We start from the raw sequence: 15,886 nt of genomic DNA, 5'->3' as shown, positions 1-15,886 counted from the left end.
GGTTATCCGCATTCCTTTCCTCACACGCTGTCACAGCATGAGAAGAGTAGAGCCGGTGTTCTATCAGATTACCGCTACCCACCAGATTGTGTAACAGAAGTGACGCTCCGACAGAAAAATACTTGCTGCGCATGCGCTATGCGTTCCAAACACTTCACGATCTGACAGGTAGCGGTAATCTGATAAAACAGCGGCAGCGGACATCTTACTACACCCAGCTATGTCTTGAATTTCAGAGTAATTTTAGCAATAAAGTGAGGGTATATAAATACATATAGTATATTGACATCTGTGATGCTGTTTTGAAGTTACATTTTGTAACAAGCTGGATGTCGGCAGTAGGAAGGTGGCGGGGGCCATGTTGGTACACGCCGCACTGCTCAGCGCTAAACCTTTAGGCCCCTTTCACGCTTGTGCGACCTGAAAGTCGCGCGATTTCGCCGCAACTTGAAACAATGCCTGTGTATTGTTGAAGTCTATAGACCTCAAGTCGCATCAAAGTCGGGCCAAAGTAGTGCAGGGACTACTTTGAAGTCGCACAGATATGAATGGTACTCATTGAAAATCATGGGGTGCGACTTTGCAGTTCCAAGCCGCACAAGTGTGAAAGGGGCCCTAGGATTTCTACATTTAACATCCAAACCGCATCACAGATGTTAATATACTATATTTATTTCTATACACTCACTTTATTGGTAAAATTACACTGACGTTCAAGATGTAGCTGGGTGTAGTAAGATTGCTGCTGTTGTCGAACAATATGATGGGCTCTGTTGGTGGTAAAGTGGAAAGGTGCGTGGAATGCATAGAGCGCCATGGAACGCATGAAGAATTTTTGGTCGGAACGTCTTTTCCGTTTCACAATCTGATGGATAGCGGTAATCTGATAGAACACCGGTAACTGGCAACTGTGATGGGGGACATTTTACACTGATCATCACTGCAGCCACATCAGTGAAGGAGAAAAATAACTTATTTTCAAAATCTTCTAACAAAAACTTTTTTTTTTTTTTTTTTTTTTTTTAAATGGCCCCTCCTGCTGCTTCTAAAAGTGATCCAGCGGCCAATCAGCCGCTTGGATCAATTTATCGGAAAGCAAGGCAGTTGCAGAAAAATTTAATACCTGGCTTATGGCATCTAATAGCAGCCATAACCCCAGTATGAAACTGCAAAGTAATGACGTATTTTTCCAGTTAGGCAGTCAGAAAGTGGTTAAAGAGGACCTTAAAGTGGTGTTCCGGCCGAAATTATACTTTTTAACTAAAAATACCCCTATAATAAACAAGCTTAATGTATTCTAGTAAAGTTAGTCTGTAAACTAAGGTCTGTTTTGTTAGTTTATAGCAATAGTTTGTTATTTTATAAACTTACAGCAGGCCGTGGCCATCTTAAGTGTGGGCATCTGAAGCCAGACTGTATTTCTTCCTGGATCTCATCCTTGCAGATCTCGCACAGGCTCAGTGCAGCACAAGCAGTGTAATAGGTTTCAGGTCAGATTTCCATAGCAACGGCAGTGTCAGAGGAAGTTGCCGCCCCTTCCCAGAAGGTATTGCAAACAGGAAATGATGCGGTGGGCCATGGCCAGGGAGGAGGAAGTGAAAAATGAATACAGCACATATACAGTAGGTGCTGAGAAAAAAAATTTAAAAATATCCAATTCGTTTACAGTGCACAGTTTAGTGAGGGATGCTGAAGAGTTGTAAAAGTGGGTGGAACTCCACTTTAACTCAGGAAAAGCACTTATTTGCACCTGACTCCACCCCCCTCCCTCTCCCAGAATTCGAAAGTTCTTCTGACTTTTTTTTTTTTTCTGTATTCTTGCCTAGGCGAGAATGACATTCCACTACTTGGAGTCTAATGTGGCCCATGCATGCTGCCAATTCCACACATGCATAGATTTTCCACAGGGCTTCAGAGATCTGCGCACACACAGGGTTTTTTTGCGCATTCACAAAGATGCTGAAGAATTGCAGACCCTAGATCTAAACTTGTCTGTGCATACATGAGAAATCCTCTGCAATAGCACATATGTGCTGAGAGTCTCTGCTGGGTCCCAGAGGCAGGGCAGAGCTCTTCGGTACACATGCAAACAAAGATAGCACTAGTGGGAAGGGGGTGGAGACCACCCATGAGGGGGACTGAAGGTCCCCTTAAATGGAATTCCAATTCTGTATGTATAATAATTGCCACCGGAACCCCGTCGCACTCCATTTGAGTGCTGTCAGTACACTGCTTCCTCCAATCTGGGCCTTCAGATATCAGATATTACAGCCCATATATTGTAACTAAGAACCAGACAAGACTAGCTCAGTTACACAGCTTGAACATGGAATCTATTAGAACAAGAATACAGTCTTGTATACAATTCAGAAGGAGGTTCCCCCCTCCTGATCCATATTACCCTACCAATTAACCAAAAACATAAATTAACATGAGCTAATTAACTAGTCATTTACTCAGCCTAGGTGACTCAGAGGTTTGACTTTTAAAGGTCAGCCTTGCCGTCTTTTAGCTCGGAAGACACAACGCACATTATCATAATTATAAACACAGGACACCTTCACATAATAGCAGGAGTTCTCAGAATTAGCAGACGGTCTGTCTCCTACATTGCAGACCTTGGAATCCACATCCAAGCAATGCTTTGATTAATTAGGGATTGCAGACGGCACGGCAACAGTCTGCAAAACTCTTACATTAATTCCACTGTATCAGAATGATGGAACATTGTTTAATATATTTCTTGAGGGATATTGTTGATAAATATTACTGTTCCATTTTAATTAATCCAAACCACATTCTTAATGTCCATCATTTTCTCAGTCACCCTGTGCCCCACCTAGACACAGGGTAACTGAGACATAGGAGGTGCATGGGGAGCTGGAACAAGGGTTTCCCAACCTATCCAAAGGATTCTGGGTTCCACGGGCCCCCCGCCCAAAGTGACTTACATCACAATAACTAAAACTTAGATGATCGCACCATCTGTGATGCCAAATTTTTTGCACAGCTCCTCCTATCCACCTACAAATGGCCACTGCCCCCATCTATAACTGGCCTTTGCAGCAAGGGGCACATGGAAGGCAACCCTTGCTCAACAAAACCAAAGAAAATTCCCAGTTCAACTTTCCGACTAGCCTGAAACCAACCGAACAGTGTGCGTTAAAAACAGGGTTAGTTTGCACTAGGGCTGAAACAACTAATCGATTAATCGATAACTAATCGATTATGAAATTAATCGATTACTATTTTGATAATCGATTAATCGGCCAGTAACATAATGGGGTTAAAAATAATAAAATTAGCCCTTTATAGTACAAAAAGAGCAAATAATCGCTACTGTAAATATTACTTTCACAGTTCTACAGTAAAAAAAGGAACCCCTTACAGTAGCGATTTGCTTTTTTTGTACTATAAAGGGCTCGTTTTAGTTTCTTTTAACCTCATTATGTTACTAAATGTCTTAGACCTGGTTCACATCTTTGTGTTTTTTGGTGCTTTTTGCAGAAACACACTACAGTTCATTTAACATGTTTTTCTAAAAGGACACGTTCACATCTGTGCTTTTTTTCAACCGCTGCGTATTTGGAAAGTGTCAAGGACTTTTTTTTTTTTTTATAACGCAAAACGGTGCTTTTTTGGTTCAATATACTTCAATGGAGAAGCTGCAGAAAAGCATGTAATGCGTTTTTGCAGCAATTTGTATTTTTTAATCTGCCCAACAACAAATTGGCCAAAAAACTGTATATCTCCTCTAATAGTGTATATACAGTATATCTCTTCTGTCTGTTATTCTCAGAGTGGATTCAATATTTTGCTCCCTAACCATATAGTTGGTTGTTTATATTTACCACTGCATAGAGATATTTAAGAATAAATAGTTTTTTTTTTTTTTTTTAAACTTTACATATTAACTAAATTATACACCACACTTTTTTTTTAAGGTTATTAACCGATTAATCGAAACAATCGACCAACTAATCGATTATGAAAATAATCGTTAGTTGCAACCCTAGTTTGCACATATGTGCAAATACATGTGTAAGTTACAGAGGCCCCGACAAGGCACCCCAGTATTTTCTGCAGTCCTAACTCTAAATTTTGAGAGCCTCCATAGTAGAAGCACATGGATTATAATGGATAGGCAGAGTGCAGGTGAGCCTGGAGGGAGCCCACCTTTCTTTAAAGGCACAGGACGCACTGGACACCCGGCACATAGCACCATGGCAGCAAAGGTGTCCAGTACATCCCCCTCACTGGTATTCCAACAGTACAAACAAATTGCCACTGCCCCCACCTATAATTGGCCTTTGCTATCCTAGCCTTGCTTTGGCTTGCAGAAGCAATGGAGAGTAATAAGTGTGCCTCTAAAGAAGCATCTTTCTTGAACATCACGGGACACAGAGCCTCAGTAATTACTGATGGGTTATATAGGGTATCACTAGGTGATTGGAAACTGGCACACCCTATCAGAAAGTTCAACCCCCTATATAATCCCTCCCCTTGCAGGGATACCTCAGTTTTTACGCCAGTGTCTTAGGTGATGGACGTGTAAAGATGTCCTGTGCTGAGCTCCAAAGGTATTATCCTGTATCCTATACTGGGGCAAGCCAGGTGAACCGGATCCATTTCAAAGTCTTTCTAGGCCGAATTGGATGGTACCCGGGCCTCGTGTCCGAAGAAACGAGGTTTTACCTGTAACGCTTCTCTTTTTAGAGAGCTGGACCCCGCAGATCAGAAAATGGTTTTCTATCCTTATTTCTGGCAGGGTGCTTTACGGGGCCAGAATTGTGGATCCCTCTATTTGTAGGGGGCCCCAGTCTCTGAAGGTTTTTTCAAACGGAGCCCACCGTGAGAGGTGAAGATTGGGTCTGTATAACAGAACCCTGAGGCTGGATAAGGTAAGAGGAGATTCCGCAGAATTTTTTAATTCTAGTAGGTTTTCTCCTTTAAGGTAAATGCATGCTATGCCTATTGTGACCACCGGGGGCTGCCAAGTGCACATACCTTCTCATGCTGATGTCGGTCTCAGTGTTTCCACGCTGCACAAGCTCCTCCGGCCGGCTCCAGGTAGGATGGGATGGGGGGGGATTTCTCCTCAGGAATGTTCCCCCCCCAGGCTAGGGGGAGGCTGCAGGTGTCTGTAAGGCGGTTGTACGCGGCTCTATCACCGCCGCCGCCATTTGCCACCATTGCACGTGCAGGCCCATCACTACCGGCTTCTCTCCTTCCTCCCCCAGCCTTTCCTCCATATTGTTTCTGGAGGGCCGGCCATTGTGGGAAGCGCTCGTTTTTTCGAAATACGAGGGCGGGGGGGGGGGGGGGGGGGGGCGCGTCAGCACAGCGTCCAGCGTGCTCAGACGCCCACACAGGCCAGCTGCAGGCTATTAAAAGCACTCTGTACAGGTGCACACAGCCTTCGGAGGGACACAGAGCTGACGGTCGCATGTAAGGTGGGACACAGGCATTCTCCTAGGCAGCATTTGCTAAGGTAACACCAGACTGGGCATTTGGTAGCAAGGCTTTTAGCCAGACTAAATCGCTCAGCAGTCAGTGTTCATTTTGTGATACCTCCACCTTGTTGCTTTGCACTATGGGTAGAAGAGGTTCAAACACCCCAAGAACCAGAGACTCTAGGGGATCTCGTTCAGGTTCTGAGGACCCCCTTTCTGCAGCATCCTCCCCCCCCTGAGGGGCCAGGGACGGCTAGCCAGAGGGAGCTGTTGGGGTCAGGGGCTACACCTGCCTCCGGCACTTCAGACCCTGTATACATTACACAGGAGGTTTTTTCCTCAGCTATTAATGGTATAGAGGAAAGATTAATGGCCGTGATTACATCTTCACTCAGTGGAAGAAAACGCACTAGGCCTTCCTCTGTTTCCCAAGACCCTCAGGCAGAGGAGCTCTGGGATAAAGGAGATGAATCCCTTTCAGAGGATCAGGATGGGACGGATGATTCCTCTTCGGAGGAATCAGGTGGAGAGGGGCCCTCTGCGACTTCCCAGGAAGAGAAAGTCTTAGTGCAGATCCTTACTGGATTGGTCCACTCCACATTTAAGTTGCCCATATCTGACTCCGCTAAAGAACCCTCTTCTTCTTTAGGGTCACTGAAACCTCCTCAAACTACACATGCTTTTCCTGTTCATAATTTACTTGAAAAGCTCCTTTATTCTGAGTGGGATCACCCAGATAAGCGTTTTTTTCCGCCGAAAAAGTTTTCAACACTTTATCCGATGGAAGAAAAGTTTATTAAAATGTGGGGAATACCGGCCATTGATGCGGCCATTTCCTCCGTTAATAATAGTCTGACTTGTCCTGTAGATAATGCTCAGATGCTCAGGGATCCTGTTGATAAAAAGATGGAATCCCTATTGAAGGATGTTTTCTCCTTGGCAGGTTCAGTGGCTCAACCTGCAGTTGCAGCGATTGAAGTCTGTCAATACTTAAGAGACCATGTTAAGCAGGTCATCAAAGTTTTACCTGAACAGCAGGCCCATGGGTTGGCTAACCTTCCTGCGGCCTTATGTTATGTTGTTGACGCCATCAGAGATTCTATCGTGCAAACCTCTTGTCTTTCATTGGGGTTGGTGCATATACGTAGAATCCTATGGTTAAAAAATTGGTCAGCCGAAGCACCATGTAAGAAACTGCTGGCTGGGTTTCCATTTTGTGGTGCAAGGTTGTTTGGAGAAGACTTGGATGACTATATCAAGAGAATCTCTTGTGGGAAAAGCACTCTTACCTGTTAAGAAGAAGAGTAAGCGTCCCTCTTTCAAATGGACTCTTGCCCCAGCACCAGGGGCTTCAGCCTCCAGGCAGTCTCGAGGGCCTCCTCCGTCTGGGTCCAGAAACAAGAGTCAACCCCAGGGACAAAAGAAGTCCTGGGGGAAGAAGCCTACTAGGCAAAACACTAAGACCTCTTCATGAAGGGGCGCGCTCGCTCGAGTGGGGGGAAGACTGCGACAATTCTCAGAGCTCTGGCAGGAGGACTTCCAGGACAGATGGGTAGTCTCCACGGTAACCTTAGGGTACAAGCTGGAGTTTCAGGAATTCCCTTCTCCTCGGTTCCTCAGATCAAATGTTCCCAGAGACCCAGAGAAGAAGCAGTCGCTCCTTCTAGCGTTAGAGCGACTTTTGTCGCAGGAGGTCATTATGATAGTTCCCGCAAAGGACCAGGGATTGGGCTTCTATTCCAACCTTTTTACGGTCCAAAAGCCAAATGGGGATGTCAGGCCCATTTTGGACTTAAGGGATCTGAACCGATTCCTAAGGATTCAATCCTTCCGCATGGAATCAATTCGAACAGTAGTTCCCACCCTGCAGGGAGGAGAATTTCTGGCATCAATAGACATCAGAGATGCATATCTGCATGTGCCCATTTTTCCTGCTCATCAGAAGTTTCTGCGCTTCGAGGTAGGAGGGCGCCATTTCCAGTTTATGGCTCTGCCCTTTGGGATAGCCACTGCACCTCGAGTGTTCACAAAGATCTTGGCTCCTCCTCTGGCCAGATTAAGGGCTCAGGGTATAGCTGTCATAGCATACCTAGACGACCTGCTCTTGATAGACCGGTCGGTAGCCTCTTTGAATGGAAACTTGAGGACCACGGTCAGGTATCTAGAACACCTGGGTTGGATCCTCAACTTAGAAAAGTCTTTCCTAAAACCAGTAAGAAGACTGGAATATTTAGGTCTGATTATACATACAAGCCAGGAGAAAATATTTCTACCCCAGGCAAAGATCACTGCTTTGAGAGAGCTGATTCTGACAGTAAGGACCAAGAAGGGTCCCTCAGTCCGCCTTTGTATGAGGCTACTAGGGAAGATGGTGTCTTCATTCGAAGCAGTTCCCTATGCTCAGTTTCACTCAAGAATGCTGCAACACAGTATTCTGTCGACCTGGAACAAGAAGGTTCAGGCATTAGACTTTCCGATGCACCTGTCGCATGCGGTGCGTCAGAGCCTCAATTGGTGGCTCATACCCGAAAACCTGCAGAAGGGGAAATCCTTTCTACCAGTTACCTGGACGGTGGTAACAACAGATGCCAGTCTGTCAGGTTGGGGAGCAGTTCTGGAACAGGCTGCGGTCCAAGGGGTATGGTCCAAGACAGAGAGGACCTTACCCATCAACATTCTGGAGATCCGGGCGATACATCTAGCTCTAAAGGCCTGGACTATCAGGCTACAGGGTTGTCCGGTCAGGATCCAGTCCGACAATGCCACAGCAGTGGCTTATGTCAATCATCAGGGAGGCACCCGGAGCCGAGCTGCTCAAAAAGAGGTGAACCAGATCTTAGTCTGGGCAGAGATGCATGTGCCATGCATATCGGCAGTTTTCATCCCGGGAATAGAGAATTGGCAGGCGGACTATCTAAGTCGCCAGCAGCTACTTCCAGGGGAATGGTCTCTGCATCCCGACGTCTTTTGGGCCATATGCCAAAGATGGGGGGTTCCAGATGTAGATCTCTTTGCATCCCGATTCAACAAAAAGATAGACAGATTTGTGGCAAGGACAAAAGATCCTCTTGCATGCGGGACGGATGCGTTGGTGATTCCGTGGCATCGGTTCTCACTGATTTACGCATTCCCGCCTATTCTGCTACTACCACGACTCCTTTGCAGGATCAGGCAGGAAAGGAAGTCGGTACTTCTGGTGGCCCCCGCTTGGCCCAGAAGGACTTGGTATGCAGAAATAGTAAGGATGACGGTGGGTTCCCCGTGGACCCTACCGGTACGCCCAGACCTGTTATCTCAAGGTCCAGTAGTCCATCCTGCCTTACAAACGATAAATTTGACGGTTTGGCTATTGAGACCCACGTTCTGAAGAGTCGTGGGCTCTCAGGTCCTGTCATATCTACCTTGATTAATGCAAGGAAGCCAGCTTCCAGGATGATTTATCATAGAGTCTGGAAAGCTTATATAACCTGGTGTGAATCCAGAGGTTGGCATCCCAGGAAATATGTCATAGGTAGAATCCTTGATTTTCTACAGATGGGATTAGAGATGAAGCTGGCCTTGAGTACCATCAAGGGCCAGGTCTCTGCTTTATCAGTATTATTTCAGCGGCCACTTGCTTCGCATTCTTTGGTCCGAAACTTTATGCAGGGGGTGATGCGTCTTAATCCTCCGGTTAAAGCGTCCCTAAACCCCTGGGACTTGAATTTGGTCCTGGCTGTGTTACAGAAACGGCCTTTTGAACCAATAAGTCAGATTCCTTTGGTCTTGTTTACAAGGAAATTAATTTTTCTGGTGGCCATCTCTTCTGCTAGAAGAGTATCAGAATTAGCAGCCCTTTCCTGTAAGGAGCCTTATTTGATTATACACAAGGATAGAGTGGTACTACGCCCTCATCCTAGTTTTTTACCGAAGGTGGTTTCTGATTTTCATTTAAACCAAGACATTGTTCTACCTTCCTTTTTTCCAGATCCCTGTTCTCCGGAAGAGAGATCTCTACATTCGTTGGATGTAGTAAGAGCAGTTAAGGCCTATCTAGGGGCAACTACTCAGATCCGCAAGACGGATGTTTTGTTTGTGCTGCCAGAGGGTCCCAATAGAGGACAGGCAGCGTCAAAAGCTACCATTTCTAAATGGATTCGACAGTTGATCATTCAAGCTTACGGTTTGAAACAGAAGATTCCTCCGTTTCAGATCAGGGCACATTCCACAAGGGCTATTGGTGCTTCTTGGGCAGTGCATCACCGGGCCTCTATGGCTCAAATCTGCAAGGCCGCAACCTGGTCTTCAGTTCATACATTCACCAGATTCTATCAGGTGGATGTGAGAAGGCATGAGGATATCGCCTTTGGGCGTAGTGTGCTGCAGGCAGCAGTACAGGGTCCTCAGGTCTGATTGCACCCTACTTGGTCGTGGTTCCCCCCCCTCAGGTAGCATTGCTCTGGGACATCCCATCAGTAATTACTGTGGCTCTGTGTCCCGTGATGTTCGAGAAAGAAAATAGGATTTTTTAAAACAGCTTACCTGTAAAATCCTTTTCTTTCGAAGGACATCACGGGACACAGAGGTCCCACCCCTCTTCTAATACACTATATTGCTTGGCTACAAAACTGAGGTATCCCTGCAAGGGGGAGGGATTATATAGGGGGTTGAAGTTCCTGATAGGTTGTGCCAGTGTCCAATCACCAGTGATACCTATATAACCCATCAGTAATTACTGTGGCTCTGTGTCCCGTGATGTCCTTCGAAAGAAAAGGATTTTACAGGTAAGCTGTTTTAAAAAATCCTATTTTTTGCACATTTTAAACACATCAATGTACTCCTATGGTGTAACCGATTGCATGGCGTTATCTGAAAGCAGCAAGCCTTTCCTTCCACATTAAGGCTTATCCATAGGAATGAAGAGGTTTGTGGCACGCATGCCTGATACATAAAAAAGAAGCCAGAACCATGTTGGAGGAAAGAAGTCCCTATTGGGCCCCACTCGGGATTGGGAGAATTTATTAATAGAAAACTTTTTGCTACGGTGAAGTTGCCCTTTAACTCTAATAACCCATACACACGATCGGACTTCCCGACAACAAATGTTGGATGTGAGCTTGTTGTCGGAAAGTCCGACCGTGCGTATGCTCCATAGAACATTTGCTGTTGGACTTTCCACCAACAAATGTTTGAGAGCAGGTTCTCAAATTTTTTGACAACAAAACTTGTCGGAAATTCCGATTGTGTGTACACAATTCCGACGCACAAAGTTTCATGCATGCTGTGAATCAAGCAGAAGAGCCGCACTGGCTATTGAACTTCAATTATCTCGGTACGTCTTGTATGTCACCGCGTTCTTGACTTTCGGAATTTCCGACAAGATTTGTGTGACTGTGTGTATGCAAGACAAGTTTGAGCCAACATCCTTCAGAAAAAAATCCACGTTTTTGTTGTGGGAAAGTCTGATCGTGTGTACGGGCATAGGAGTGAAGTCTGGACACTAAAGACTTGTGAATAAAACCTGGCTATGAAGCCTAATTGTCCAGCGGCACACTGCTGTCACATCTCATTTAGTGGATGAAAGATTTACTTGGGAATATACAGAAATTAGCATTTTTTTCAGTTTTCTGATTCATTAATCATGTTGAAGCATCTTTTACTTTTGTCATCTTCAATCATGTTTTTGCCATGGCAGGAGTATTGTATGTCAGAGTACCTACGGATGAGCGGTGTCTACTGGGGCCTAACCGTTATGGATCTGATGAGTGAGCTTCATCGTATGAACAAAGAAGAGATCCTGGCGTTTATCAAGTCCTGCCAGCATGACTGCGGCGGGTTCAGTGCCAGCATTGGACACGATCCGCATCTACTGTATACACTTAGTGCTGTGCAGGTAATGTGTGATGATCTATATACTGTATATCTAGATGTATCATCTGGTCACGTATGCTTATATCAAAGCAAAGGTTAAAGTGATATCAAAGTCCTTGTTTTTTGTTTTTAATTGTTTAAAAATAACACACATGTTATACTTACCTCTTCTGTGCAGTTAGTTTTGCACAGAGCAGCCCAGATCCTTCTCGCCGGGACTCCTGGCCCCTCCCTCCTGCCGAGTGCCACCACAGCAAGCAACTTGCTATGGGGGCACCCGAGCCGCTGCTCTGTGTGTCCATTCAGACACGGAGCTGCGGCTGGGCCCCCTTCCCTCTCTCTCCTCATTGGATCACTGACTTTGACAGCAGTGGCAGCCAATGGTGCCCGCTGCTGTCTTGGCCAATAAGGAGGGAGCGTCCCGGATAGCCTAGACTCTTGTGCAATATCTGGATCAAGATGAGCCTCAGGTAAGTATTAGGGGGCTGAGGCACGCAGAAGGTTTTTTTAATTTTATTTATCTTTGTGCATAGAATGCATTAAGATAAAAAAAAAAACCTTCTGACTTTAGAATCACTTTAAACCATTTATGGGGGAAATGCAAGTTCTTCCTTTTAAAAAAGTGCTTCTTGCCTGGCTGTTAATGGTGACCCCATGGCTTCAAAAGACAGAAGCCCTTACCTATTTTGTACTGGGTCAGAGACTTGCAGAAATACAGAAGACAGAGGCAACAAGTATTTGCAGAATGAGATATCAGCAATGGCAGACTCTATATTTATCTGAGGTAAAGGCATTTAAGTGTATATAAAGCCACTTTTTTTTTTTTTTTTTTTTTGGATATATATATGGCATATATAAGCAATTATAATTTTTAAAGAGGCGACACCATTGATATCAGGAAACTACTATTAAAACAAATGCTTAACCTTTGTATAGGGAACATCAGTTGGACAGAAGGAGAGGTTGAATCTATCCAGTGGAAGTTTCGACGGCAATAAAACCTCAGAGGTGCTAAATTCTTCCACAACCATTTTACACCAAAGAAACTTGAAATAATGTTTAGGTCCTAGGGAACCCCTGCTAATATTATACCTACATAAAGTATTTGACACTAGCAGTTCTCTATTGCTAAAATGCTTTAAATTTAGGTGTAATCAAAAAACGAATTTATTAAGTGATAATGACCAGAAATGAAAAAGACAGACTCTTTCACATCGGGGGGTCTGCGGAGGCGTGCCCCCTTGCATCGGGGGGTCTGCGGAGGCGTGCCCCCTTGCATCGGGGGGTCTGCGGAGGCGTGCCCTCTTGCATCGGGGGGTCTGCGGAGGCGTGCCCCCTTGCATCGGGGGCTAAACATATTATTGGTGGCAAACCACTGACTCTGTAAAATGTTGTTGGCCTCAGAATTGTGTAAGCGTTATTGCATGGGAGATCAGTCTTGCCATTGCTCAAGGAATCCCTAGCAACCTCTAGAGGAACCTTATTTGAGTATGATCACCTACGGGCGTCCGCTCTCCTAAATGCTATATGGTCATTTCTGTGATGTGTAAAGACAGGAAGTGGCTGCAAAGGCTGATAAAGATCAGGAGTACTGAGGTGCAACACTGAATAAAAGCATTTTAAAAATTGATATGAATGTGGCAGTTGTATGATACACAGCACTTTAGCAAAGGTATCCAGTTAGGGTTTAACTCTAATGATCCAATACTCCTATCTCCTGTGTATTGGCATATTATAGAGCTTATTATGTAAGGTCATACACCTCATTATGTGTTTCCTCTTTCCTGCAGATCCTCACTCTTTTTGACAGTCTTTCTGAGGTGAACACAGAGAAGATAGTTGAATACGTCCAAAGCCTACAGAAGGAAGACGGCTCTTTTTCTGGAGACAAATGGGGTAGACAAACGCTTCCATTTGTTGATATCATGTACAGAAATACGGCTTTATTAAACCCATTTCATCAGATGACTGTGGTGAAGGATGGGAGAGTTTCCCACAAAAAGAGCTTTCTTTTGGTGCTATTTAATCACCTCTGGGTTTTTTTTTTTAAGTTTTTTGTGCTATAAACCGAAAAAGACCAAAAATTTTGAAAAACAAACTATTTTTTACGTTCTGCTATAAAACATATCCAATACATTTTTTTTAAAATTTAGGCCAATATGTATTCTGATAAATGTCTTTGGTAAAAAAAAAAAAATTCCAGTAATCATATATTAATTTACGGCAATGTTATCTACAAACTATGGTGTGTATATATACTAATTTTTTTTTTTTTTTTTTAATACTAGTAATGGCGGTGATCAGCGACTTATAGTGGGACTGTGATAGTATGGGGGGCAATCTGACACCTAACTGACATTTGTGGGAACCAGTGACACTAATACAGTAATCAGTGCTAAAAATATGCACTGTCACTACACTAATGACACTGGCTTAGAAGGGGTTAAACATCTGCCTAACCAGTGTTTGTGTTTACTGTAAGGTTTTTTTTTTTACTAAGGGATGTGCTGGTTCTTTTTCCCTGCTTTGCAGCGAAACAAAAATTGCCATATCCCCACTAAAAGGATAGAGCTCTGTATTGTTTTCATATGCAGAGCTCTGACCTTCTCGCCGATCAGTGGGTGCCGGCGGTCATCCATTGCCTGGCTTCTGCTGTGACTAGTCTCGGCACAGCCGGCGGTGGGCACCCCCTACCCGGAAGTGCCGGATTACATACTATGTACATGATCCTGCACAGGAGAGCCATTTCGCTGCTGTATAATGGCACTATGTGGTCACTAAACACTGTGGTTGAGCTCAACTGCTACCCCCTTTAGCTGCAGAGGCAGCAGCAGAGGGTTGCACACATGGCGCGATGCTTTGCAGCCATGGTAGGAATTATTTCCCCTATCGCTTGCAATGCATTAGGTTGTGACAACCTAATGCAGGTTTAAGCAGGCGGTGAGGAGGCAATACAATGGATACTAACTGCCTGTCGAATGCTGTATGAAAAACGATCAGAATGCGGATCACAGTTTAGAGAGCACTGCTAGTGTGAACAAGCGTGATGAGTTAGACATTGCTTATTACTGATTGTATATATCGAGTACAGTTCCTGTACACTGTTAAACCCAAGCACAACATTGTACATACTACAGTCCTTGTGGTGGCTGCATTATTTTTCTTTTTTTTTTTTAATGCTTTTTTCTTGCCACTAACATACTCCCTGTCCTTGGGTGACAACTCCTTGCAGTAATGTATCTTTGGAGCAGCGGCATTGCCACTCTAGGACACAAACACATCGTGTTTCCCCGAAAATGAGACCCATCTCGAATTTTTAGGATGGCTGCAATATAAGCCCTACCCCGAAAATAAGCCCTAGTTTATAGTCCTTGTAAAATCATGTAGTCCACACTGTAAAAGGATTATATAATGTCCAGTGTGTGTCTTTATATAAAATTATTGTAGAAAATACCTTATTTACAGCATCTCTGGGCGCTCATGTGACCCGCTGGAGCTCTTCTCTCCTCCCGGGCTGACGTCAGCGGCCCCTCCCTCTGCAGTGCTCGGAGCGTGGAAGAAGAGCTTTGGCGGGTCATGTGAGCACCCAATGGCGTTGTAAATAAGGTATTTTCTACAATAATGTTATATAAATACACAAACTGGACATTATATAATCCATTTACAGAAAGGATTAAATCATTTTACAGGGGCTTTAACTAGGGTTTATTTTGGGGATTACAGAGATGCTGACTCCTGAGCTGAGAGGGGGAGAGAAGGAAGGGGACAAATAAGACATCCCCTGAAAATAATCCCTAATGCATTTTTTGTAGCCAAAATTAATATAAGACCCGATCTTATTTTTGGGGAAACACAGAATGTTAGGACTACAGAACTCATTTTCATTGCATCCTCATAACAAATAGAGAAGCGGTTCTGTACCTCTCAGATAGTTGTGCACAATGTAACTGATATGCCCCGTACACGCGGTCCTTTTTTTTCTGACGGAAAATGTGTGATAGGACCTTGTTGTCGGAAATTCCAACCGTGTGTAGGCTCCATCACACATTTTCCATCGGATTTTCCGACACACAAAGTTTGAGAGCAGGATATAAAATTTTCCGACAACAAAATCCGTTGTCGGAATTTCCGATCGTGTGTACACAAATCTGACGGACAAAGTGCCACGCATGCTCAGAATAAATAAAGAGATGAAAGCTATTGGCCACTGCCCCGTTTATAGTCCCGACGTACGTGTTTTACGTCACCGCGTTTAGAACGATCGGATTTTCGGACAACTTTGTGTGACCGTGTGTATGCAAGACAAGTTTGAGCCAACATCTGTCGGAGAAATCCATGGATTTTGTTGTCGGAATGTCCGATCAATGTCCGACCGTGTGTACGGGGCATAAGAGTGCAGCTCAGGCAAAAACGCAAAATATTTTTTTGCATTTATCAAACAGATAGAATAAAACCTTTTCGATTTTGATTGACTTTAGAAGACTAAACGGGAGCAAGAAAGAGAAGTTTATTGTTCGGATCTACTTACACTTTAACCACTTAATGACCTCCTGCCTGCAATGTAGTATGGACAGGCGGCCGCG

The 15,886-nt window shown here is 44.4% G+C and overlaps 1 protein-coding gene across 1 annotated transcript in view; it reads left to right on the top strand.

Moving 5' to 3' along the window:
- RABGGTB (Rab geranylgeranyltransferase subunit beta) overlaps positions 1-15,886 on the top strand; it is a gene marked incomplete in the record, with an annotated part of 59,889 nt that overhangs the window by 7,400 nt on the left and 36,603 nt on the right. The window contains 2 exon segments of the mRNA XM_073593718.1: positions 11,128-11,325; positions 13,094-13,199. Of these exon segments, the coding sequence (XP_073449819.1) occupies positions 11,128-11,325; positions 13,094-13,199 (304 nt within the window).

The sequence above is a fragment of the Aquarana catesbeiana genome, linkage group LG07 (assembly GCF_042186555.1).
Source record: "Aquarana catesbeiana isolate 2022-GZ linkage group LG07, ASM4218655v1, whole genome shotgun sequence".
Lineage (NCBI taxonomy): Eukaryota > Metazoa > Chordata > Amphibia > Anura > Ranidae > Aquarana > Aquarana catesbeiana.
The sequence above is the reverse complement of the archived record's forward strand: the minus strand, read 5'-3'. Positions and strand labels throughout refer to the sequence as shown.